The sequence below is a fragment of the Embiotoca jacksoni genome, unplaced genomic scaffold, assembly GCF_022577435.1.
Source record: "Embiotoca jacksoni isolate LCO1_2020_lvr unplaced genomic scaffold, fEmbJac1.0.p SCAF_122, whole genome shotgun sequence".
In the NCBI taxonomy this organism is placed as follows: domain Eukaryota; kingdom Metazoa; phylum Chordata; class Actinopteri; family Embiotocidae; genus Embiotoca; species Embiotoca jacksoni.
Genome location: NW_027185255.1, coordinates 361,187 through 387,406, shown reverse-complemented (window position 1 = coordinate 387,406; position 26,220 = coordinate 361,187). Strand labels below are relative to the sequence as shown.

The 26,220-nt window shown below is 45.8% G+C and overlaps 3 protein-coding genes across 4 annotated transcripts; 1 reads left to right on the top strand and 2 right to left on the bottom strand.

The window, feature by feature from the left end:
* Window positions 1-4,614: 4,614 nt before the first annotated feature.
* Window positions 4,615-8,567, bottom strand: sub1b (SUB1 regulator of transcription b). 2 transcript variants are annotated; one of them, XM_069145357.1, is made up of 5 exons: window positions 8,469-8,567; window positions 6,840-6,909; window positions 6,028-6,147; window positions 5,806-5,914; window positions 4,615-5,080 (listed from the first exon to the last, which is right to left on the bottom strand). In XM_069145357.1, exons 2-5 carry the CDS (start codon window positions 6,906-6,908, stop codon window positions 5,001-5,003), a joined length of 378 nt encoding a protein of 125 aa, XP_069001458.1. In that variant the 5' UTR covers window position 6,909; window positions 8,469-8,567; the 3' UTR covers window positions 4,615-5,000. The 2 variants fall into 2 exon arrangements, with proteins under 2 accessions (XP_069001458.1, XP_069001457.1); XM_069145356.1 differs by lacking the exon at window positions 8,469-8,567 and adding an exon at window positions 8,129-8,192.
* Window positions 8,568-9,718: 1,151 nt separating this feature from the next.
* Window positions 9,719-10,951, bottom strand: uqcc3 (ubiquinol-cytochrome c reductase complex assembly factor 3). The gene is made up of 2 exons (XM_069145358.1): window positions 10,659-10,951; window positions 9,719-9,981 (listed from the first exon to the last, which is right to left on the bottom strand). Exons 1-2 carry the CDS (start codon window positions 10,773-10,775, stop codon window positions 9,850-9,852), a joined length of 249 nt encoding a protein of 82 aa, XP_069001459.1. The 5' UTR covers window positions 10,776-10,951; the 3' UTR covers window positions 9,719-9,849.
* Window positions 10,952-12,222: 1,271 nt separating this feature from the next.
* On the top strand, window positions 12,223-25,963 carry zfr (zinc finger RNA binding protein). Its single transcript, XM_069145353.1, is given in 22 exon segments — window positions 12,223-12,344; window positions 12,569-12,650; window positions 13,926-14,166; window positions 14,168-14,206; window positions 14,287-14,425; window positions 14,946-15,161; window positions 15,856-16,106; window positions 16,281-16,487; window positions 17,307-17,601; window positions 17,695-17,888; window positions 17,990-18,109; window positions 18,473-18,618; window positions 18,703-18,808; window positions 18,810-18,869; window positions 18,954-19,156; window positions 19,253-19,403; window positions 19,569-19,710; window positions 22,384-22,481; window positions 23,452-23,547; window positions 23,988-24,099; window positions 24,176-24,273; window positions 24,910-25,963. Coding segments are annotated over 22 exon segments (3,294 nt in total). The 5' UTR covers window positions 12,223-12,229; the 3' UTR covers window positions 25,093-25,963.
* Window positions 25,964-26,220: the final 257 nt, after the last annotated feature.

Genomic DNA, 26,220 nt, shown 5'->3' with positions numbered 1-26,220 from the left:
TGATGGACACATTTTATTCACTTTGGATTTGATGAGAGAAGTTGAATGGGAGTCTATGGAGCCGGAGGCTTTTTGGAGACGACCTCTAGTGGCACTCGCTGGTATTGCAGCTGAAGACACTTCTGGATCAGAACCATTTTACAGACCTGAAGCTACGAACTCTTTTATAAGCAATCTGTGTTTCAGACATATTTGGATGTTGTAATTACAGATTTGCATCACAAAGGGGTCGACGTCTTCTTTCTTACTCATTTAAAGATAAATTAAAAAACTTTTTATCAATGCTTTTGAATAAAATAAAAGCAGGCAGTTCTCACCAACACATGATACTCTAACAAGTTAAATACTGCGCGTTGCTTCTGACTTGAACCAGAATACGACAAAGAGATGAAACTGTTCCACTCGAAGCGACCGGTTCACCAACACGGAGTCTGAACCGACTCAGTCGTTGCATTTCATGGGTTAAACATCACAAAGGTGAAGCACAAGTGTCACAAGCAAACAGTCCTAAACAAATAAATGAGGATCTGTCTGTAAATAAACACAGTTCTGGAACAGCCTGGGCCATTTCCTGTATTTATACAGGAGAAGTTTTACATCTCGGTGTCGGACAGTCGAACACGCTGCCAAGAACTTCCTCTTAGAAAACAACTGGAAGCACAACTCATCCTCCGCTGGCTTTAAATCCTGATGGATCTGAGATAAATAAATGTCCGTCTTCGTGTTCATCACTGATCTGAGATGAAATAATGACTTTGATTATTTAAAGGTGATGTTCAGAAAGAAAGCAGAAATGTACGGTGGCCCTGAAACCTCCTCGTGGTCGCTTCCCTCCTCCAACCAATCAGCTGTCAGTCTCCAGACTCAACATATCTGCAGTGAAGACTGAAGGAATTTGACCAATAAATGGGATTCTGATAGACGACAGAGTTGTTGCCATGACAACAGACGATGCCTCACGCACACATGTTCGATCCGACACACAGACGATCGACACAATCAGCAGAGTTTAGATTCAGGACGTGACGACATGTGGAAGATGGCCTCCGTCTGTCCTTCTGTGAATCAGCTGGATGGACGGGAAAAACAGAAGCTGACCTTTGACCTTTCGGATATAAAATGTCCTAATTTTTTGACATTTACGTGAAGTTATGTCATAATAAGCGTTTGAATTCTCGAGTTATGGCCACAGACGTGTCTTGTGAAGTCACGGTGACCTTTGACCTTTGACCACCAAACTAATCAGTTCATCCTTTCAGTCCAAGTGAAGCCAAATTTAAAGAAATTCACGTAAGGCGTCTTCTGGGACATCGTGTTCACGGGACTGAAGTGAAGTCGCAGATTTTGATCATCAAAAAGGTCAAAGGTCACTGATGAATTCACACTTCGGGACCAAGTGAACATTTTTGCCAAATTTTTAAGAAATTCTCTGAAGACGTCCTTAAAGATAGAAAACCTGATAAAACGTGATTCTTCAGGTCGCCGCTGTCGCCGTCAAGACAGGCGTGAAGTTAATTCGGTCACCGTGGCAACAGCACACCCCACAGAGAGCATGCTCAGAAGGACAAAAGCCAATCAGAGGAAACAGTTTGACCCTGCAGGTGGAGTCACCTGCTAAAATATCAGTAAATATGGAAAACATTCAAGTCTCAATCTGTCACTTTAGAATAATAACTCTCCAACGAGTCTCCCGGAGCTTCAGGAGTGGGTTTATTTTCCTCCAGCCGGGCTTTGTTCCGTGTCCTTCCTGCTGGAGACACATGTCCACACAGCAGCGAGCACCCTGGGAAATGTCAACAAACACCCCCCCACACACACACACACCCCCCACCACCACCACCACCACCACCACAACCACACAGGTCACCCAGTAAACAGTAAATCCTCTTCAAACAGTTCACCAGCACGCTTTTATTTTTCTCCTCGGCGGGCCCGACAACATGAACTTTACCCAGACAGGAGGAGGACGGGACAGACGGTCCCGTCTGAGACAAATAGGCCAATCTGGACTCTGAAATACGAGCTCAGAGCAAACAACACGGGAGGATCGACGGAGAAGCTGCTGCAGCGGGACGACGGACGGTTTGATTTACGGTTCCACACATTTAAAACTGATGGAGAGAAGATTGTCGTCCGTTTAACTTGATGACGACGGAGGGAGGAAAAAAAACAACGACACTGTGTTTTAAAGGCAGTTATACTTTTATTCTCTGATGGAACATCTACATATGTTTGTCAAAGCTTTTTTGAAAGGTTCAAATATCCAGCAGTGATCGTTGGTTCATGAACGTTATGAATCCTCCAGTTCAGATTCTGTCCGTCACCATCTTGATAGTTCGGAGCGGTTCGGAGCAGGAAGTGACCATATTTGGACGAGCTGGGGGAGGAGCCAGCGTTGGATCTGACAGATCTGATTGGAAACCTGACGATACTACGTCCCGCCCACCGATAGCTGTAACCTGACTGCACCACAGGCCTGTCAATCAAACAGACACGCCCCCAAAAACAGGTCTTCTTGAATCTTCTTTTCTAATGAATGAGGGATTATTTTCAGATGGACCTCCAGAAAACTAATAAGAAGGAGTGACTTTAGCTAACAACACCGAGATAACTGATGGACACATTTTATTCACTTTGGATTTGATGAGAGAAGTTGAATGGGAGTCTATGGAGCCGGAGGCTTTTTGGAGACGACCTCTAGTGGCACTCGCTGGTATTGCAGCTGAAGACACTTCTGGATCAGAACCATTTTACAGACCTGAAGCTACAAACTCTTTAATAAACCGTCTGTGATCGTCGCCCATTAAACAATACAAGAAGAAAAACAACTGGAAGAGAAGTAAATTTGGTCGGACAAATACATCAGACATTATTTGAAACTACAACTACTGCCTCCGCTTACCACCCAAGTTTTATCTTTCCAAACTCATTGAGATGTTGTTGCAAAGACTCAATAAATCTCAAAACATGGATGCTTCACCGAAGATTTACACAATCAGCAGTTTCAAGATGAGTCACATTCAGGATCTGTCGTTATCGGACTTTATGCCGTAATACTTTCAAAAAAGCTTGTTTGCGGAAGAAAAACAAAAAGCATGAATTTTGCAAAATTGCAAACATATCGCGAAGACTGCGTGAATTTCTGTGAATGATTTCCCGGATGGACGGTTCAATGACGCCATGTTTACCTGCATTATGCGGGGAAAACACGTTTTGAATTGTCAGTGAGCTTCCTGGTAAAACAGTCGGACCTGCTGCCGGAACATGTTTTTAATTTCTTTAACGTTTGCAGATGTAAGTGTTGTGTTTGGAGAACCATGTGTGTAGAGGGTGACAGGTGGAAACGGTTGGATGACTACTGCTGGTTGGAGCTCACCCACGCACCGCTGGCGCCACCTTGTGGTCACACAGTGGAACCTCCTAAATATTGTGTAACTCAGCAGGAGGTTTATTATGCATAATTAACACAAACTAATATCTTTTATTTCCCCTTAAACACAGAAAACATGTTCCTTCAATGAAGTGGGAGAAATCTGAATCCTTCCCTCACGGTGCGTTCACTGACCCAATACGACGCTACGTTTACTCCATTAAGGGAGCAGAAAGCAGCGAGAACAGCCAGCAAACCTCAACAACAGGAAACCTGGATGAGGAGTTGATAAGAAGCCGGAGGGGAAGTCGTAGTGGAGCCCGAGAGTGTTGAACAGGATAATCACAACGAACCGGGCCGGGAAAAAATGAACCCATTTACCAGAAGACATCGAAAAACACAGAACCAATCAGAGTAAACACTCTGGGACTTTTACCACTAATCAGATGGGCTGTTCCAACAACAAAAAAACTGTATTTAGGGCCCAGTTTACCCGACAGGATATGAAATATACACTGTGACAAGTTACAAGTTAAAATCCTACATTTAAAACCTTACTGAAGTAAAAGTATTAAAGTACCTGTTTTTATTTGGAGCCAAGCGGCAACCATCAGTGAGGTCATCAACCATCAGTGAGGTCATCAACCATCAGTGAGGTCATCAACCATCAGTGATGTCATCGTTGGTTTGTGAACATTATGAATCCTCCAGTTCAGATTCTGTCCGTCACCATCTTGATAGTTCGGAGCGGCTTGGAGCAGGAAGTGACCATATTTGGACGAGCAGGGGGCGGAGCCAGCGGTGGATCTGGCTGATCTGATTGGAAACCTGACGATACTACGTCCCGCCCACCGATAGCTGTAACCTGACTGCACCACAGGCCTGTCAATCAAACAGACACGCCCCCAAAACCAGGTCATTAATCGATTGCGTAGATAGCTTCGTTCTCTTAGAACAGTTAAAAAAAAACAACCTTTGATACGATCTACTCAGAACCGGGTCGCGGGCTACTGGTGGTTCATGAGCTCAATGTTGGACTTTGTGTATTTATAACGTGCGCACACGTATTTTATTCCATATATGATGTTTTTAGATGTGAGGTCGGTGACATCATCACACACCTGTTGGTGTAACGCACTTCTGAACACAAAGCTTTCAACAGGTTTTTTTGTTTTTTTTTTACAGTATTGTTTTATTTTCCCACCCGGTCCCCCCCACCCCCCTGCAGGTACAACATGACAGACCGGGCCCGGCCTGCTGATACCGACTACGACACGTTACAAAGGTCAGACGAAACGAGGTGACTGAAATCTACGTGGTCATCGAAACGGTGAACGTACACACCGACTGAACACTACCGAGCTTAGTGCCTTAGTTTTTATTCTTCAATACAAAAAACGTGACTGTATATTTATATATATATTTGGTGCCCCCCCCGACCCACCGCCCACCTCCAGGTCCACCCACACCACCCGTCACTACAACAGCTCAGAAAAAACACACACACACACACACGAAACCCACAGCTACAAACTACAAATGAAACAAGTCCGTTAGAAAACAACCCGGGCTTCTTTTTTACAAAACTAATCAGCCGACACGTTTCGATTTTAGTTCAACGGGAATGTTTTTATATTCTCTTGATGGCGTCGTCGATTTCTGAGATCTGGTCCTTCAGCTGGTTCCACTGTTCAGGGTTCAGAGAGATGCCTGCAACACACCACGGGAACACACGTCTTACAACCGCAAACCAACAAACACCAAGAACGGATTCTTATGAAGGAAGCAACGACCTTCACCAGGAAGTATTCAGTCGACTCTCCAGTTGGTTGAAGACCGGCGGTATTCTGGGTTTTAAAAGGTTTCTACCCTCAACAAATCATCATTTTGGACCCTTATTGTCATATCTGTGTGCAAATCTTCCAAAAGTTGGGAAAAAGATGACAAAAGTTGCCAAAACACTTCAACGTGAACGTTTGTGATTTCAACACGGAGCTGAAACTGAAGCAGAGAAACATCGGATTTCTGGCGAGTGGGGGGAGGGGCTGTTGTCATGGTGGAGAACCCTGTTGCCACGGCGACACAGTTCAGAGGGTTAAAAGTTTGGGACTCTCCTCCAAGAGGTGGAGCGTCTTCAAGAACCTCAGGCAGCTCCAGTTACTTCTGTAGTGGAAATCACCGCATGGGCTCAGGAACACTCGGCTGGAAGCAGGCGTGTTGAAGATTTTCCGTTTCCATAAATCTGATGTTTCTCTGCTCCAGTTTCAGGTTTCCACGGTGACATCACAGATGTTCACGTACCAGCGGTCACGTTAACGTGTGGATCACGAAGGTCGTTGCTTCCTGCTGCTCCGTGTGCATCACCGTGCTGCGTTCAGGGACAGTCTGAACTATTAGATTGACCCTCATACTGTACTACCGGGTTTTGAGATTACCTTTCTTCCCCGGCTTCATCTCTCCATCCTGGTTCATCCAGTACTCTCTGATGTCGATCAGGACTTTCCCCTTGAAGTCTCTGACGCTGACGTATCTCATTTTTCCGATCTAAAAGAAGCACAGCGACCGTCAGCCTCCATTTTTTCCCCCAAACCCTTTGTCTTCATGTTCTGTCCGACCATGCTGGCAGTAAAAGTGTCTCGCGGGTCGGTCCACCTCACCTGGAACATGTTGTCCTCTCCGTTATTGCTGCTTTTGGACGAGCCGCCTGGCTTGGAGCTCTCGCCGCTCTTTGGCTTCTTGGCTGGTTTCTCCGGTGTACTCGGCTTCTTTCTCTTCACCTACAACGCAAAACAGACCGAAGATGGTGAACACACGTTATTTATTGACACATTTACTTTTTTTTCTTTTTTAAAATGACATCAGAAACTCAAAAACTAGAAATTATTGTCAAGTTTTTAAAATTTTTCCAACATCTGACTCGACCATGTGCAGCTAAAGCTTCCGTCAGGAAAATGAACCAAATCTGATCTTAAACTCGTGATATCTGCCTCCAGTTCAGATTCTGTCCGTCACCATCTTGATAGTTCGGAGCTGTTTGGAGCAGGAAGTGACCATATTTGGACGAGCTGGGGGAGGAGCCAGCTGGTGGATCTGATTGGAAACCTGACGATACTACGTCCCGCCCACCGATAGCTGTAACCTGACTGCACCACAGGCCTGTCAATCAAACAGACACGCCCCCAAAAACAGGTCTTCTTGAATCTTCTTTTCTAATGAATGAGGGATTATTTTCAGATGGACCTCCAGAAAACTAATAAGAAGGAGTGACTTTAGCTAACAACACCGAGATAACTGATGGACACATTTTATTCACTTTGGATTTGATGAGAGAAGTTGAATGGGAGTCTATGGAGCCGGAGGCTTTTTGGAGACGACCTCTAGTGGCACTCGCTGGTATTGCAGCTGAAGACACTTCTGGATCAGAACCATTTTTCAGACCTGGAAGCTTTGGAGGTATTGAAGTACAAACCTTGGTCTCTACTTCACTGTCGGAGTCACTTCCAGATGTGGAGGACAGCACTTCCTTTGATTTTGGCATGCTGCAGAGACAGAAAGTCAACAGGTGAGGACATTATTCAGTCAGTGGACAAGAAGTCACAGGTAACATGACGACAACAAAGAATAGTTTTACTGCATGCTAACGGTTCACAAATGAAACAGATTAAAGACGCGTCTTTAATGAAATTAAAGGAGAACTGGAATCGTTCCTAACAAACACACACCGGTCATCAAATATTTAAAACCTCTCGAGGCGTTGCGACGTTAATATTTAATGATTCTGGAAGCGAGACGATAAAAACAGTCAGACGTTCTCCGACGGGCAAACAAACGTAAAAAACAATAAACATCCAGCAGGAGTTCCACATCCGACCGCTCACGATAATATCGGGAAAACTTTGATACCTTTTTTTTTTTTTATCCTTTCACGATAACGATAATATTCAGACTTGTTGACGTACCGACTTCTTTTATGTGCGTAGCTGCACTTTTTCACTATTTTCTCAAATCATCAAAAAAATGAGTTGTCACCAGAAATTCCATGAAATATCGTGATGATATTTTCGGGTCGCATCGCAGACCCCGACGCCCCCGAGATAAACTAGGAACTAACGCCGGCAGTTTGTAAATTAAAGATCTTCTACACGAGTCTTTAAGGTTCGCGGAAATAACGATTTGGTTCATTATTAATTTATCTGTAGCTTCATTTTACAATTAATCCATCACCCTAAAGGGGAACGTCAAGGGGAACGTCAAGGGGAACGTCAAGGGGAACGTCAAGGGGAACCTGACTTCCGGCTCTGAGTGACAGATTCTCGGTTTTCTGCTTTTAATTCTGTAAATAACGATGATAAAAAGGCACATTTCACATCTTTCTGTTTAATCATGTCGAAGCCATTAGACCTGATCTAAATCTACTTTACTTAGACAGCTCAAATATGGACTCGATTATTATAAAGAGGCTCGAGGTTCTCTGAAATGTTTGTCGGCCTCAAGTCTGCAAATGTGTCACAACCCAAATATATTCAGTTTATCTGGAAGGAAAGCTGAAAATATTCACATTTAAGAGGCTGCAACCAAAACAACTTTAGCATTTAATTTGTCTTTAATATTGAAGTCTCTGAATACTTGGCGTTTAATTTTCAATCCCTCTAATCGATTAATCGACTGCAGCTGAAGGGACCCGCGGTGACTCCCCAGCAGCCCACCTGGAGGTCCGATGCACCTGCGGGTTAACTGAGGCCGCACGTTGTGACCGACCTGCGGGGTATTAGCGTCGTTTTAAGCCGTGAGCGCGTCGCGCCTCCGTTTCCCTCCGTTTCCCTCCGTTTCCCTCCAGCTCCCTCCTCCGTTTCCCTCCTCCGTTTCCCTCCGTTTCCCTCCGACATCTTTTATCTGCGGCCGCCTGCTCCGTCACGACCAGGCCGAAGCTAAGCGCCGTGAGTCGGAGCCGCTCATGTCCCCGTTAAGCTTCCTTCCGCCACCGCGCCGCTCCGTAACGGCCGAACCCCTAAAAACAACCGACCCGGTCCCTCCGCCGAACCCAGAACCTCCCCGGAGACTCGGTACCAGTTCGTCTTTTCAGACTGTTCATGCTTACATGATGTGATGAAGAAGAGCGGGTCTCTGGACAGGAAGCGGAAATCGACGGATTTGACTTTTTAGATGCGAGAAGTGCGCAGATCTCGCGAGAACACACAAGCGAGCCGATCAGATGATTGATGGATGATCAGTTTATGGATTTTCTCATGGATAATAGAAAAAATTAGTTTTACATCCACAAATCCAAACATATGGAGCTGAAACCAGGTTTTCTGGTTTCATATAAAAGCCCTTAATGTTGTGAAAAATAACAATTCAATTCAACTTGTTAGTATTAAAGAACAGATCATTTACAGAATAAGCCTTCTTTCTCTTTCCAGGGATATTATGGGACTTATATTTTGTTCTGCACCTGCTCCTACTGACTCAGTGCAAAGATCTTAAAGCCATGATGTTTTGCAAATATTAAATTATTAATTAAAATCCATTTGAAAAAAGATGTACATTAATTATTAAAACTTGTAATCCTCTTTGTACGATGTACGAGCAGTAATTGACATAGCTCCATGTGTTTTTGTGTATTTTGTGCACACAATGGTTTTGTGAATCTTTATCAGACTTTATTCATCAGACAGGTTTCACTTTTTCTCACATATTTACTGTCACGTAGTCAGATTTCATTTTTACTTCAACTTGTTTTTGTTTTTTTACCATTTATGCTTGTAAATTATTCAAATTTCATTTCGTATTCACTAATTTCTAGGATTTCTTTGGAGTCTTTGGACCTGCGTGTCTATTTCACGCTTTCTGTCGTGGACCTGCGTGTCTATTTCACGCTTTCTGTCGTGGACCTGCGTGTCTATTTCACGCTTTCTGTCGTGGACCTGCGTGTCTATTTCACGTTTTCTGTAGTTGTTCATATATTCGCGTATATTGTTGTTGACGTGCATTCGTTGCGTTTTGAGTGATTGTAGTTTGTAGTTTTACGACATTGCTGCTATGCTAACGTGTGTGAGCCTGTTTAGCGACGCACATTTGCTCGAGATACTCAGAAAAAAGAGGCTCACAAGTGTTGATGTTTGTAGTCGTAGTTTTTAACGGTGTCTGCGGCGCCAGAGACATCGGTGTGACACGTGCCTGTTACTTGTTGGACCAGTGTTGCTACGGCGACCGTGCCCGTGACCACAGCTCCCTCCTGAGCCTCAGCTGCCTCCAGTATCCAGGAATGAGACAGAAATCAGCCTCTAATGCAGAAAGACGAGCTCCTCATCAGGACGCAGCTCTGAATGAGACGGAGAGAAGACGTGCTTCTATTTGGAGGTTTTTAATAAACAACATTAGCATCCGGAGGTAAATCTGTCTTCACATGATGACATCAGAGAGTAACGACGGCGCTGCGCATTCACACCACGTCCACTAAAACAGGCTCGGCCCGTCTGTTATTTGGGAGGAGGTCCGAATCCTCGGGCCAGGTTGTCGTTGGTCTCCGCCGCCTCCTTCAGCACCTGCATCAGTATGGCGTTCCTCTGCCGCGTCTCCTCCATCCTGATCGGGTTCGACTCCGGCAGGTTCTGACGGGAGGCAGAGACACGTCGGATCAGTTATGTCAGTGGAGCGGAGGTGGAGGCTCCGCCCACAGTGAGACACACAGGGATCAGAGGACACAAACACCCGGTTCAAGACTTGCTTTTTAGACTTGCTATTAACTGGTTTCAGATGTGGTTTTGAACTGGCTTTCAACCCAGTTTTAGACTACTTTTAAATGGACTTTGGACTAGTTTTAAACTGGTTGAAACTTGGTTTTGGACTTGTTAAATGGTGTGCATGTCCTGAGTGTCCACCCTGAAACTGCTGATTGTTTAGATCTTCGGTCCTTCGTGTTGAACGTAGAATCTGGAGCTTCTTTTGCAGCAACTTCCAGATCTGAAGCATCGTCTGTTGTCATCACAATCAGGTTTATTGGACAAATGTCCTTCAAAGTCTTCACTGCAGAGTCGACGTGAGTCCAGAGACTGACAGCTGACTGTTTGGAGGATGGAAACAACCAGGAGGAGGTGGTTCTAGTTTGTGTTTGGATCGGCCGGACGGACGTCAGGTGTCCCGTGTTGTTTTTAAAGAGCAGACTCCGTGTTAGAGTCATTAGTTTGGTAGGAAGACAGAAGTCTTTTCTAAGTCTGTAGAATACGACGACAACAACAACAACAACAACAACAACACGCGCTGACCGTTTGTGTTTCCAGAGACTCACCTTGAGCATCTCCTTCCGCCTCTCCTCCCCCGGAGAGATGACGGACCACATCCCGTAGCCGGTCCCCAGCACGCCCGCGATGCCGAAGGAGGTGAGCATGGTCCGCATGCCGCTCATCGTGGCCGCGTGGAGGCCGAAGTCTGCGCGTGTTTCCCGGTTCAGCTGACCGGCAGCTTGTTCGGTAACGTCGGGCTCCGCAGCAGGAGTGCAGGCTGGGAAACCGTCTTCTTCTTGTTGTTCTGGTCAGTCAGAGCAGCCTCGTGCTGCTGCCCCCTGCTGGTGACTTTAAACACCGGAAATGCTGCTGTGAACTCTGATAAATCTGTCTGCGTCAGATAAAACAGGATATTTTCATTTGTTCCATCATTTATGACACTCACCATCATAATCACAGCTTTTATCAAATATCATAATGTACAATAATATATAATAAATATTGAAGACATTTAATGTGAGAGGTGGACTGATGGTGCCATTATTACCATTGTAGTATTTTATTTACGTAAAAAAAATGAAATAACATTATAATCTAAAGATTTATGTAAACATTTTAACATAGTGCAAGTTTTAGAGAGTGTTGAATTATTTATTTTTTTAAGATAACATTTTATTACTTTCTTCATCACTGTTATTATTAATTACTATTATCAGTATTATTATCACTAATCTCTGCCCTTTCCTCTGTTTTCTCTGTTATTACTAGGAAAGACATTGTTCTTTTACTACTACTAATTGTATTTATTTTGACTTATCAACCCATTTTACTCTACAATGTAGTTATTGCTTATTTAATTTATTTGTCTGTTTACCTATTTGTATCATAATTTATCATTGCATTAACCATGTCATGTCAAGTCCTGTCTACTTTGTAGTCTCACGTGTCATGTCTTATAACATAATAAGAAAATAAATAAGAAAAATAAGAAAAATAAAAAAGAGTGTCGATTTAAATAAATGTCGGCTATTGTTTGAACTCTTTACCTGTAAATATACATTTATGGATCTATAATTTGGCTATTATTATAATAAGATGTATTATTTACACCAGTGTTTATCAACAGAAGTACATTCCTCCAAAAGTAAGGGCACTACCAAATTAATCAGCTTTTGGACAATCTTCTTTTTTAACTACACGTCACATCATTTTCTCTTTTAATGTTTTCATTACTTTTTAGCGACGTGACATTTATGAACGAGCTTAATAGAAATGTATTTTTAGTAATGGGGCACCAATTATTGTAAATGAAGCAGTTACGAGGTGGACGTCGTGTTTGCAGGTGACAGTACACCTGGCGGGGGTGTCCTTTTGACCACGTGACGGTTATAAACCTGATCAAAGTGATTGCTGAGAGGGAGGACCGTCCAGGTGGAGGTTCGGGTCCCTGAAAACCCACCTCCGGGACCTCCGGGACCCCAGACCGGACAAAACCACCTCCGGGACCTCCGGGACCTCCGACCGGACAAAACCACCTCCGGGACCTCCGACCGGACAAAACCACCTCCGGGACCTCCGACCGGACAAAACCGCACCCCTACCGGCCCGCTGGCCTCATCGTCCGCACGCATGCGCCATGACGGCATTTCCGGGTGCGACATGTAATATAAATCGGCTGCTGCGCTGCTCGGTGTCGCTAGAATACACGAAACCAATGATTCCCATATGTCCAGTTGTCTCCTTCACCTATGGTGAGTATGTTCGACCGGAGACCGGAGACCGTTTATCACGTCATATTTACAACACTTTGAGTTTCCGTTTGAAACGTCGAGACGACGTGAGGAGTTAAAACGGAGAGACCTTGGAGCGCTGCTAACGTTAGCTTAGCATCATCCTCCGTGTGTGTGTGTGTGTGTGTGTGTGTGTGTGTGTGTGTGTGTGTGTGTGTGTGTGTGTGTGTGTGTGTCCTCCGCAGTGCCCAGCCGGCTCGGTGAAGATGCCAAAATGGCTACCGGCAATTACTTTGGATTTACCCACGGCGCTGCCGCCCAGTACAGGTGAGGGGGGGGGGGGGGGGGGGGGGGGGGGTCTGCTTTATGATGCGGGTTTGAGGTTAACGGGGGGGGGGGGGGGGGGGGGGGGGTTACGGGTTGTGCTTCCCACCGCCTCCATTGTTCAGGTTGGGAGGGGGGGGGGTCCCCCTCCTCCTCCTCCTCCTCCCCCTCCTCCTTCTCCCCCTCCTCCTCCTCCTCCCTCCCCTCCTCCCCCTCCTCCTCCTCCTCCTCCCCCCTCCTCCTTCTCCCCCTCCCCCCTCCTCCTCCTCCCCTCCTCCCCCCTCCTCCTCCTCCTCCATCATCGCTGCAGTTGGATGTTACCTGACGGAGCACCAACCGTGATCCCGGTTAACTAAAGATAACCGGAGGAGGCTGCTTCATAAAGGTGTTCAAACATCTGGAAACACAAAGTGTAAACTTCTGCTGTCTGACTCACAGGTGGTCGGAGTCAGATCCATTTTCAACAAATTCAAATCAAGATTTTACCAAATCTGAAAGAAAATTCAGTGCAGAGCGGCAAAATGACAGTTAGAGAAAATACAGTGTTTACGTAATAATATCGCTCATAAATGTAATGGAAACAAATAACAACAGAATATAGGCGACAGCAATCACAACAAAAATCACAGTCGATATAAATGATAGTGATAATAATAATAATAATAATAAACTTTATTTGTAGAGCGTCTTTCATACAAAAGATGCAGCTTCACAACAACAAACGTACATGCAGTGGTTCACGTGTGAAGCAACGTTTAAAAATACAGAAAAAAAACTAAACAAATAGAGTTAAAATATGAAATGAAGCAACATGTATTTATAACAATAAACATTTATTGTGTTCAGATTAAAAAAAATCATGAAATAGTTTCTGGATATGATGAAAAGTGTTTTACAGCGTGAAAATCACATGGTGCTTCACATTAAAACATGTCATAAAAACATGTTAAAACGTTCATTTAAAAACAAGAACATGAAATGTGTAAAAACATACGAAATTAAACAAGAAAAAATTAATAAAATGCATTTATTTATTTATTTTGTTGGATTTTGGGGACTTGTGTGTTTGTTTGTTTTTAATCACCTACATGCAATAATGAAGTTTTTCTTTCCATTTCTCTACATATCACTGTGTTTATATATTTAGTGTATATATAGTGTGTGTATATATATATATATATGTATATATAGTGTGTGTGTGTGTGGTTATCTTATCTTAAACTATAGAATAAAGCTTGTGAACTTGTCCCGGCTGATGTTTGGTGTCCCGTCTCTCAGCCAGCAGCCAGCTGCCGGGGTAGCGTACACTCATCCCACCACGGTGGCGAGCTACACCGTCCATCAGGCCCCCGTGGCGGCTCACACGGTGGCGGCGGCCTACGCCCCCGCCGCCGGCACGGTGGCGGTCGCTCGGCCCGCCCCCGTCGCCGTGGCGGCCGCCACCGCCGCGGCGTACGGAGGATACCAGCCGACGCACGCCGCCACCGACTACGGCTACCCGCAGCGGCAGCCCGAGGTGCCCCCCCCCTCCCCCGCCCGTCACCTCGCAGAACTACCAGGTAACGCCACCCGTCTTCTCTCTTATTGGCCGCCGCGGGGCCGAAGCGCCGACCCTGAGTTTCACCGTGTTTCCCTGCAGGACACGTACTCCTACGTCCGCTCCACCGCTCCGGCTGTCGCCTACGACACTAAGCAGTACTACCAGCAGCCCGCCGCCACCGCAGCCGTCGCCGCCGCTCAGCCGCAACCCAGCGTGGCCGACTCCTACTACCAGACAGGTACAGCTGTCACTCATACCGAATCAAACTACATGATCATGACCGAGTCTCGTCATCCTCTTCCTCTGGTCACATCAATATAAACAGATTGATTACATCCGGCACCTGAAACATCTGGAAATACATTTGTTATATTTAAAGTCATTCTTTTATTTCGCTTCAAAGGAAATTTCCTTTTTTTTGTTGTTTTTACTCCAAGTTACTTTTCTTTTTGAGTTTCCTGTAATAACAGTAAGTGATGCTGTTACTGATTTTAATGATACTGCTCCTTTTCCTATTTATACTATAATGAGACTCATCGGCCCTTTGGGGGATTTTTAAGAGGAAAAAAACAGTTGTATCCGTATATAAAGGAAAAATCTTTAAATAGGAAACTGCAACAGCTTTTATTGTCACAGAACTTACATCACCAAATGCCCCGCCCACATCACCAAATGCCCCGCCCACATCACCAAATGCCCCGCCCACATCACCAAATGCATTTAAAATGTGTTATTTCTCCACGCGTGTTGTTCTCCAGCCCCCAAACAAGGGTACAGCCAGGGTGTGACGTCGTACACTCAGAGTCAGCAGACCCGACAGGTGACCGTGATCAAGCCGGCGGCTCCCAGCGCCGCCTCCTCCACCTTCTCCATCTACCCGGTGACCTCCACGGTGCAGCCGGTGGCCGCCGCCTCCGTCGTCCCCTCCTACTCCCAGAGTCCGACCTACAGCACCAACGCTGTCACCTACTCCGGTAAGATGCTCCGGATTTAACGAGACCGTGTTTCTAAGAAAACTGAACGGTTTATATTTTTAAATACGCTGACGAGGCAGAAAAACGGCAACGACGTGAATCCTCACGTGTTGGAAGATTTTACTTTGATTGTAATAAATCTGTTGCCGTCGTGGTGTTGAAGGAAACCTGGTTGCAACTCGCCAACTGTGACTCCACCTACCTGTCACTCAAAGCAGCCCCGCCCCTTAATTCTGCAGAACTTTATAAGCCTTAATACAATATAGACGGTGAGTTTTATAAAAAAAATTGTACAGTTGTCGTGAACAAGGAAATTAGCTACAGAGACCAAAACCGTTTTTGAACCAGGCTGTAAACATGTTTATTATTTCTGCTGTAAACATGTTTATTATTTCTGCTGTAAACATGTTTATTATTTCTGCTGTAAACATGTTTATTATTTCTGCTGTAAACATGTTTATTATTTTTGCTGTAAACATGTTTATTATTTCTGCTGTAAACATGTTTATTATTTTTGCTGTAAACATGTTTATTATTTCTGCTGTAAACATGTTTATTATTTCTGCCGTCAGCGTGTTTATTTTTGCTGTAAACATGTTTATTATTTCTGCTGTAAACATGTTTATTATTTCTGCCGTCAGCGTGTTTATTTTTGCTGTAGTAGTTTTTGAGCCTGCGGTCTCGTCTCCTGCAGGAACTTCGTACTCCGGCTACGAAGCGGCGGTGTACTCGGCGGCCTCCAGTTACTACCAGCAGCAGCAGCAGCACCAGCAGCAGCAGCAGAAGCAGGCGGTGGCCGCCGTGGCCGCCACGGCAGCGTGGACGGGAAACACGTTCACCAAGAAACCGCCCTTCCAGAATAAACAGCTGCGACCCAAGCAGCCGCCCAAACCGCCCCAGATCCACTACTGTGACGTCTGTAAGATCAGCTGCGCCGGCCCGCAGGTGAGTTCGGTGCAGCACATCGTATGTCGGTATTAAAGGTGCAATATGTACGATTTAAGTCCTGTCTTGTAAAACCACTTTGTGATTCAAACAAACATAAAGAGTAAAAAACCAACAACCTGAAAGCAGTAAAATCTAATAACTCACTTCTGTCTCCCTCCGAACACTCGACAGACCTACAAGGAGCACCTGGAGGGCCAGAAGCACAAGAAGAAGGAGGCGGCGCTGAAGGTGTCCCAGAGCAGCAGCAGCAGCAGCGGGGGAGGGGGGGGGGCTCTGGCCCGCAACGCCCAGAACCAGCTGCGCTGCGAACTCTGCGACGTGTCGTGCACCGGCGCCGACGCGTACGCCGCTCACATCCGCGGAGCCAAACACCAGAAGGTACGACGCCGAGAGGGAAGGACGCGTTCACTTGAACATGTTTACATCATACAAGCTAATGTCTAAATATAATATACTCATATCAACTCACTCTCAACATAGGAAACGTTTTGTTAGTGCAATCTCAGTTTCCATGGCAACGCACGGGGGTACGACTAACAACTGGAAAACAATCTGGAGACTCTTATGTAACATACCCAATGTTTACTACTCCAGGAAGTAGTCCGACCCTTAGCAACCACCTTAGCAACAGAGAGGACTTCTAGTCTCCAACTGAATAAATACAGAACATAGAAACACTAAACTGATCAGCTAGCTCAGTCTGGTTGGAACAAAGATATCTGATGAACAAAGATATCTGAAGAACAAAGATATCTGAAGAACAAAGATATCTGATGAACAAAGATATCTGAAGAACAAAGATATCTGAAGAACAAATATGTGTGTGACTATCCGTGGTGTTATGGTACGGGTGTTCGGAGCGACCAAATAAACATGTTTTCTTAACAAGTAGAAACTACATTATATTACATGTTATATGAAAGTCAGTTTTAATTCTATATTCCCATTGAGGAGGCGAAGTGATATTTTTCTAGTGATGTCATTCCAAATGTTCAGACCAATCAGATCTGTGGGGCGGAGCTACTTGTTGTTTAATGGCTGATAATCTGTACCGTGATGGATCGTTAGTTAAAGGTGTGTTCAGTCTTTTGTGCTTAAAAATCCTTTTATAACTTTTTACTTGATGCCAAAATCTCTTCAGACTCTTCAGACTGAGACTTTGTAGAATCTGTTGAACATTTTTTTTCTGCTCTCCAGGTGGTGAAGCTTCACACCAAACTGGGGAAGCCCATTCCCTCCACCGAGCCCAGCATGGTGACCCAGTCCTCCTCCTCCTCCACCACCACGGCGGCCCCCAGTAAGACCACCACCGCCACCCTGAGCAGCTCCGGCTCCATGTGCGTCTCCTCCTCCTCCTCCTCCTCCAGCCCTCCTTACCTGAAGTCCGTCAACATCGTCAGCGGCGTGAAGAACCCGTTAACGAACAGCCTGTCCGCCGCCGGCTCGGCCTCGCTGGGGAAGAAAGTCAGCACCCCCAAGATCAACTTCGTCGGTCGGTAAACACGCGTCGACGCCGTCACCCTGAAAACAACGCCGTCATCTATCTGCGTGTTTTCTAACCGTGTTCTTCACCGCATGAACGCAGGTGGGAATAAATTACAGACCACGGTGAAGATGGACGAGTCCCGAGCCGAGTCCAAATCCGAGTCCTCCAAACCGGCGACGCCCTCTTCGGGCTCTCAGGACATGAAGAGCGAAGCGTCGGACTCTCTGTCCACGTCGGCCCTCGCCGCGCTGCAGAGCGACGTGCAGCCCGTCGGACACGACTACGTAGAGGAAGTACGTACCAAACGCCGACGCAGCAGGAAAACGCTGTTTAGATCTGGAGTTTAAAACATTAATATCTTTGTTGTTGTTTTTATTATCAAAAAAAATTTCAGGTCCGAAACGATGAAGGCAAAGTCATCCGCTTCCACTGCAAACTGTGTGAATGTAGTTTCAACGACCCCAACGCCAAGGAGATGCACCTGAAGGGTCGGAGGCACCGGCTGCAGTACAAGGTGCACTTTTAGTTCGAGTTCATCGGAGCAGGAGGCGGAGCTCCGAGGGGCGGAGCTCCGAGAGCGTAAAGAAGGTTCTTTATGGTGGAGTAGTACCGGAGTATCTGGTGTATATGTGGAGATGAAATGTGTAAGAATAAGATGAGACTTGATTAATCCCACAGTTTAAGAATACAGGAAGTCGCTCAGCTGTTTTTCTGTCTGTTTCTCTGCTCTCCTGCATGTCTTTGTGTAATGAAGGGAGGGGGCGGAGCCTAAAATCAAGCAATCAATGGACAAACCGTCGTGTATCTGAAAGGAGTTTAGTTATTTCTTTCGTGTTTTTCTTCCCCATGTAATATATTTTTTTTACATGTTCTGCAGAAAAAGGTGAACCCAGAGCTGCAGGTGGAGGTGAAGCCCAGCATCCGAGCCCGAAAGATCCAGGAGGAGAAGATGAGGAAGCAGATGCAGAAAGAGGAGTACTGGAGGAGGAGGGAGGAGGAGGAGCGCTGGAGGATGGAGATGAGGTACGACCGCGGTCCGGTTCATCGTCGTCCTCTCGGTGGCGCTTCGGTTCAGGTTTCACATCACAGTTGGTTTTCTGTTTCCAGGCGTTATGAAGAAGACATGTACTGGAGGAGGATGGAGGAGGAGCAGCACCACTGGGACGACCGGCGCCGGATGCCAGACGGAGGGTATCCGCAGGGGCCCCCCGGCCCCCCCCGGTCTGCTGGGGGTCCGTCCGGGCATGCCGGGCCTGCAGCCTCAGGGCCCCGTGGTACGACTCATCCATCTGGATTCCTCCATTTTAAAGTGTTTTAAATCCTCCACCCGCTTCACTACGAACCTCCGTGTCTTGCAGCCTCCTCGCCGGCCCGACTCCTCCGACGACCGCTACGTCATGACCAAGCACGCCGCCATCTACCCCTCCGAGGACGAGCTGCAGTCCATCCAGAAGATCGTGTCCATCACGGAGCGAGCCCTCAAGCTGGTCTCCGACATCATCACGGACCAGGACAAGCCCAAGGAGGAGGACAAGGAGAAGAAGGAGCCGGCTAAAGACAGGTGAGGCCGTCAGAACCAGAACCAGACCCAGACCCCCGATCCTTCTCCTCTATCTGTTGTATTTAACGTGATGTTGCCCCCCCTGTGACCGCTCAGAGCCCTGAAGGGGGTGATGAGGGTCGGCGTCCTGGCCAAAGGTCTGCTGCTCCGCGGGGACAAGAACGTCAACCTGGTCCTGCTCTGCTCCGAGAAACCCACCAAGAGCCTCCTCAGCAGCATCGTGGAGCACCTCCCCAAACAGCTAACAGTACTGTCTTTACCAACGTCAACACCGTCTGCTCTTCAGACAAAGAGCTCTGATAGAAAACTTCTCATAACATTAAGTTAAAGTTAAAGTTTCGTCTCCGGTAGCAACAGCTAGCCGTCCTCTAACGTCGGCGTCTACACTCCTCTTTTATTTTATTTTTTTCAGCTTGTAACACCAGAAAAATACGAAGTGAAGGGATCGATCCAGGAGGCCGCCATCATCCTGACGTCCGGCGCCGAGCCGAAGATGCAAGTGACGATTACGCTGACGTCGCCCGTCATCCGAGAGGAGAGCGGTCAGGACGGAGGTTGGGCAACCCATCACAGCCTTCTTCTTCTTCCCCATTGCACCTCTCTTCTTCTTCTTCTTCTTCTTCTTCTTCTTGTCTCTCTCTTCTCTCTCTCTTTGAAATCAGTTTCAGTATGTTGGTTGACACCCTGAAGAGCACCGTCCTGCTGGCACTTTAAAAACAGATCACTCCGTCCTCTCTTCTTACGTTATCTGGATTTCACAGATCAGAAAAGTGCAAGCTCATCACTTCCTCTCCTTCAAGGGTTTTTGTTGGTTCTCCGAGCTGCAAAAAAAAATAACAACAACCAAAAAAAACAGCTGAAAGTACATCACATCATCTGCTTTAACTGGGAGCTCTCAGGAGACCCCCTCCCCCCTCTCTCCCTCCCCCCCTAACCTCCCACAGTTAAAGAGATGAAGGAGGTGCCAGCAGTGTTGCTCTGACGCTTCTTGCTCTGTAACTCTGATGCTCTTTTATCCTTTTTTTAAAAACAAAAAGCATGATCAGTGTTTGCATTGTGTTTTTAAGTCTAGTTCTTCCCAGGTGAGATTCTGTTTTGTTTCCTGTGTTTCAGCGGATTGTTTCCAATTTTTTTATTGTTCAGCAATAATCAATGGGAGACGTGTATCGCCCAAATATCTGTTTACCCAAATTTGTTCCTCGAGGAGACGATAAGCAAACAAAAAACAAATCGGAGGGCACGTGTGTTCCTCGAGTCTGATTTGGGACTCAAAACGTGAGATTCGGCCCGAGTCAGCAGGAAATTGGATGATAATTTTATCCCACAGGAAACAAATCTTTCCTTCTGTGTGCTGGTGACCAGCTCACCATGCGGTCCCTCCCTGTTCTAAAGTGCTCCCCTGAGGTGATTGACTCCTTCTTTCTTTTTTTATTTATTTATTTTTTATTTTTGCACACTTAGGACTCAAAGTAGGACGATCAGCTAAAATCAAAGATGTTCTGGTGATGTCGTTGGTGCCAGAGGAAAAAAAAAAAAAAAAAAGGAGGAATGAATTGACAAAAGATCAAGTTTTTGAAATTGAAATGACTCTTAGGGGAGTATTGTTGACAGTTCAGGCTCTGACAGGAATCTTTGGTTGCGCCTGCGTTCAGCCTTTTTGCTCCGCGGTGGTTGTCGGGGTTTTCCTCCCCCGCTGACGTTAGCGCTGCATGGTGACATCCTAACCCCCCGTTATTCATGGATCTGGTTGTTTTCTGGTAGTTTTTTTTTGTTCTACTCTTTAGCAACCATTGCTTCCTCCTCTTTTTGATATTCGAGTCCAGCACAAGGACCTCGTTTCTATGACGACCCCCCGTCTCCCATCAGAGGTTTTAATAAGTCGGACCCAACAGCTTTCGGAAGGATTTTTGACCAAGGTTTTCTCACATCCCAAACACGTTGCCACACCTACTATTGCCGTGCCACTTTTTTATCAGGTGCCCCCCCCTCCCCCCTTCTCCCCCCTCTCTGCAACACACTCTCACACTGACCAATCAGTAGCCCCCGTCTCTGTCTGCTGAAAGAAACCGATCTAAATTTCCACGGTAACGACGAGCACAATTACCTGATAAAATGGCTTCAAACGAGTTGAGCCAGATTGTAGCTTCCAAACACGCCAGTTTTATTTCTCTTTTAATGCTGAGTCAGTAAATAACTTCTCTTCAGGACCGGACGTTCTGTCCGGCAGGGCTGGGTACCGAGCGAAACCACTTTCACCGCACCGAACGAATGACTTCCATACTATCTACTATCGGGTGTTAAAAAAAAAGTGCCTCGACATTCCGTATCATTCGCACTCACTAATTTTAGTTTAAAAATGCTTAACTTGCATAAGACAACGCTACGTTTACCTACGAGTAAATATCGTGAGCATCAGTGAGCCGATACGGCGGTTTGCATACGCAGCCTCGACTTTAACGACATGTCAAATCAGTCCATTTCAACGTAGATAAATGTGACGTTAGAACGCCTTATTTCACCTTTAACCAATCAGCATTGATCTCCTTATGGTGAAACTACCACCGCCGCCATTGTTCGAACGACGTCTCCATCATCCCACTTAGCCACGCCCACTGGGCGCTGATTGGTTCGCACTTAAGAGCCGCTTAATATAAAAATCTTCATGCGTCAAGGTTCCCAAACAATAACCAATCACAGTAGGTGGGCGGAGCCAGGCTATTATATTGTAGCATTTAGCAATAACGTACTCGTGAGGCGTTTAGGGAACATCGGTAAAATGTAGCTACGAAAAACAAACCTGCTTGAAGGCGAAAGATTTATAACATTTTATTTTTCTTAAAATAAAAGTTGTAAAATTGGTATTAAAAAAAAATTCAAAGTTTGGTTGAGGTACCAGAGTCCAGGTGTCGGTACCAGAGTCCAGGTGTCGGTACCAGAGTCCAGGTGTCGGTACCAGAGTCCAGGTGTCAGTACCAGTCTGGTAAATGTTTGAAGGCTACTCAGCCCTGCGGGACGCCGTCGGTCCGTCCGTCCTCCCGCCTCGACCACGTGTTGTGTCACATTTTATTTGATCTTACTTTGAAATCAGAGAAGCAGCAACCGATTGCCGGTTGCCCCGGACAGGATCACTGGTATGTGTGGCAACGTGTTTGTTCTCTGCCAGCCTCGCTGACCTGGTCAAACACCCGTTCCTCATCACCGTTTTGACCCTTCAAATCCATTTTTAGATGTAACCTCGGGTTTGGTGAAAGACCCAGCGGACGTCTTGGACAGGCAAAAATGCCTTGACGCTCTGGCTGCTCTGCGCCACGCTAAGTGGTTCCAGGTTCGGAACATCATTTTACTTTCTTATTGTAGCCTTATGAGATGCATTATTTACTTGTTTATTCATTTATTTGTGTTCTTACACATTTCGGTTTCTTATGTTATAACCAAGAGGAAAACTATTCGAAGCAAAAAAAATAAAGAATAATTATATATTCAAGGATGCCACCCATTACAACAAGGATCTGGTTAATGTCGTATGTTTTGATGATAAATCGAATTAATCTGAATTTACCATATATACATTTTTGTTTTGTTTTTTAAAAGAAAGAAGAAAAAAAACAGCAGCAAAGAACTGGCATCCTTGTATTCTCTATTCAATTTTTCCAAGTACTGCATTGTAGTCAGATGTGATTCCATAAGGCTGCACAATAACCAGCACACACGTTGTGCCATCCAGAAGTGCTTCATGTTCGTATCGTTTTGATTCTCTATATTTTTGTAGAATGGGGATTGAGAGGAAAAAGGAGGATCTGAGTAGTTTGCTGTGATTCTGCCGACCAAGCAAAAGCACGGGCAAAGTAAAGCAGATCTCCTTTGCTCTTTCAGTCCCTATGCTCTCCTCTCAGGTGGACTCTTGTACTTTTTTTAAAAAGTCCCTGTTTGTGAGATACCTGCAGAAAAAAGAAAAAGAAAAAGAAAATCCGGGGTCAGGGTTTAGAAGATGGCAAGAAAAGTCCTCGTTGTTTTCTTGTGCATCTTGCAAACTTTGAACTCCCCGTTTTACTAACTGTGAGGTACAAGACTACTGGGAATGGCAGCTGATTGCAAACTGTTATGGCTTATACACACACACACACACACACACACACACACACACACACACACACACGTCAAAACCATACTCAAAAGCTTCCATTATGCACAGTAGTGTTTGGACCTCTTAAGGAACTGATTCACCTGTTTGGTCCATCTCTTGTCGCCCTCGGGTCGCCCCCCCCCCCCATAAACTAACTTTATTGCATCAAAAGGCTAGAGCCAATGGGCTGCAGTCCTGTGTGATCATCATCCGCATCCTGAGAGACCTGTGTCAGCGGGTTCCCACCTGGTCGCCCTTCCCCGGATGGGTGAGTGAGTGTGTGTGTGCCGCCGTGCATTGTGGGACTTTGGGGTTAATCGTGAGGAGAAATATGTGAACGCGGTGGTTCTAGTTTGGTGAATACAAAAACGAAATGTCCAGATGTTAAGAACGACCACGATATTTTTGTGACCGTAAAGAATGGCTCATGATAATCTTCTTGTGATGAGTTACTTTGGCCAGAAGGTGGCGGTAATTCACCTAAAAACTGTTCACGAGCCGCCATTTAAACAACAGAAGGACAAAGTAAAAAAAAAAATCATTTTTTTGCAATTGTATTCTCCCTCGATTGTCGTTACGGTTTCCAACAGGCAGTTCAGGATGTTGTGATTGTAACCTCGTTTTACTGGTGCGCCCTCCGGTGGAGTCGTCCAGTAACACGGGTAGTACAGCGTCACTACATGCAGCCCTCCTCTCTGCTGTGTCCAGGCCATGGAGCTGCTCGTGGAGAAGGCCATCAGCAGCGCCTCGGCCCCCCTCAGCCCCGGAGACGCACTCAGACGCATCTTTGAATGTATTTCTTCTGGGATTTTACTCCACGGTAAGACGAGGTTTGTCTTTCACTCGATCGGTTGGACCGAAGCGCCGCCTCACGGAGTTTGGTGTGTTGTCCCCAGGTGGACCGGGCCTCACGGACCCCTGTGAGAAGAAGGCCGTGGACACCCTGGGACCGATGGGGGAGCAGCAGAGGGAGGACATCACCTCAAGTGCCCAAGTACGAACTCTAAAATCACGTAAAGCAACGACCTTCATGAGGAAGTATTGGGCGTGTCCTCTCCTGGTCACCGTCAGTTCAACACGTTAACGTGACTGCTGGTACGTGAACATCTGTGATGTCACCGTGGAAACCAGAAGCTGGAGCAGAGAAACAGCAGATTTATGGGAAATGTTCAACATGCCTGCTTACAGCTGAGTGTTCCTGAGCCCATGCAGTGATTTCCACCACAGAATCAGGGCTGGGTTTGTTTTTTGTGTATCAAACTTGACTTGGTGGAAATCACTGCATGGGCTCAGGAACACTCGGGTCTAATCAGGCGTTAAAGATTTCCCATAAATCTGCTGTTTCTCTGCTCCAGCTTCAGGTTTCCACGGTGATATCACAGATGTTCACGTACCAGCGGTCACGTTAACGTGTTGAACTCTGAATTGTTCCTCATGAAGGTCGTTGCTTCCTGCTGCTCCGTGTGCATCACTGAAACTCTCCGAACTTATTGATCACACGTCGTACTTTCTGAATACCGTTATCTGGGTTTTATGTTTCTTCATATGAACCCAGCTCGTTTCCAGATGTTGGGCTTCATATTAAAACAACAGTGAGTTTTCCTTCCCGTGACGTTGTGTCTTCCTGCAGTTCGCTCTGAGGCTGCTGGCGTTCCGTCAGATCCACAAAGTCCTGGGAATGGACCCGCTGCCGCAGATGAACCCGCGCTTCAACGTCCGCAACAGCCGCAAGCGTCGCCGCGACAACAGCGACGGGACGGACAGCTTCGAGGGCGAGGGCAAGAAAGACAAGAAAGATTATGACAGCTTCTAAAAAAGCTTCTCCGTTATGAATTTAATACTCCGAAAGAAATGTACTAAAAAAAAAAAAAAAGATGTGGTCTGCTGTCTCCCGTTACCGGCTTCTTTGTTTTTAAGCTCCAGATGTGCAACCGCAGCCTCACAAACAAACCAGTCGACTTGCGTGTCATTTTTTTTTTTATTTGATTTTTTTAGTTGTAGATTTCTTGAAGCCGGGTTTCGGACCTCGGTGCTGAAGTGTCGCCGGTTTCCTCTGAGCGGATCGAACGCCGGCGCCTTCATTCATCTGTACAGCGGTGGACCTTGTTGTTGTTGTTGTTGTTGTTGTTACTGTTACTGTTGTGAAGCATTAATTTGGCCAACTGAAATTCCTCTTCTTTCTTTTTGAATATAAGAAGCTCAACGTGCCGTCTGACGCTGTGGTCTCGTTAACGTTTCAATGCTAAGCTAACACTTGATAAAAGACCTGCAGGGGCATCGCACACAAGAACTTTAACTGTTCATAGATCTTTGTTCGTAGTGAAGTCTCCAGCCTTTAAAATGTAGTTTTGTGTCTTATCATTTGCATATATATATCAATACATATATATATATATATGAAAGTATTTGTATAATCTATAAATAGATTTAAAAAAAAGGCTTTTGGTTTGTGGAAGACGTGTTCACGCAGTTTTTGGTTTTTAACTTAGTTTTTTCCTGGTTAACGAGGAACTTTATGGGCTTGCTTACCTTCTGACTCGGTTCTGTGCTGAGGTTTAGTTCAATACTGGAAATAGGATCACCGATGGGGGGGGGGGGTTGAAGGTCCTGTTGTAAATGCTTGCTGTACTCCGTGTTCTGCTTTTCCACTTCCAGCAGCAGAATAAACACATTTCCAGACTGAAGGTTTCTGCTTCTTTGGTTCACAAACTTCAAACTCACTGATTCGAGCAAGAAAAACCCTGAAAGGTTCAAATACAACGGAAGTGTTCCAGGATCAAATTCATATTTAGCTCGTAAAAAAAAAAATCAGCTGGGGGAAGGGGGGGATGTGGAAAAAAAAAATGGATGTGACCATATTTGGACGAGCTGGGGAGAAGCAGTTGGACATTCTGCCCCGCCCACTTTTAGCAACAACCTGCCTGCACCCTCCGTATGTTCG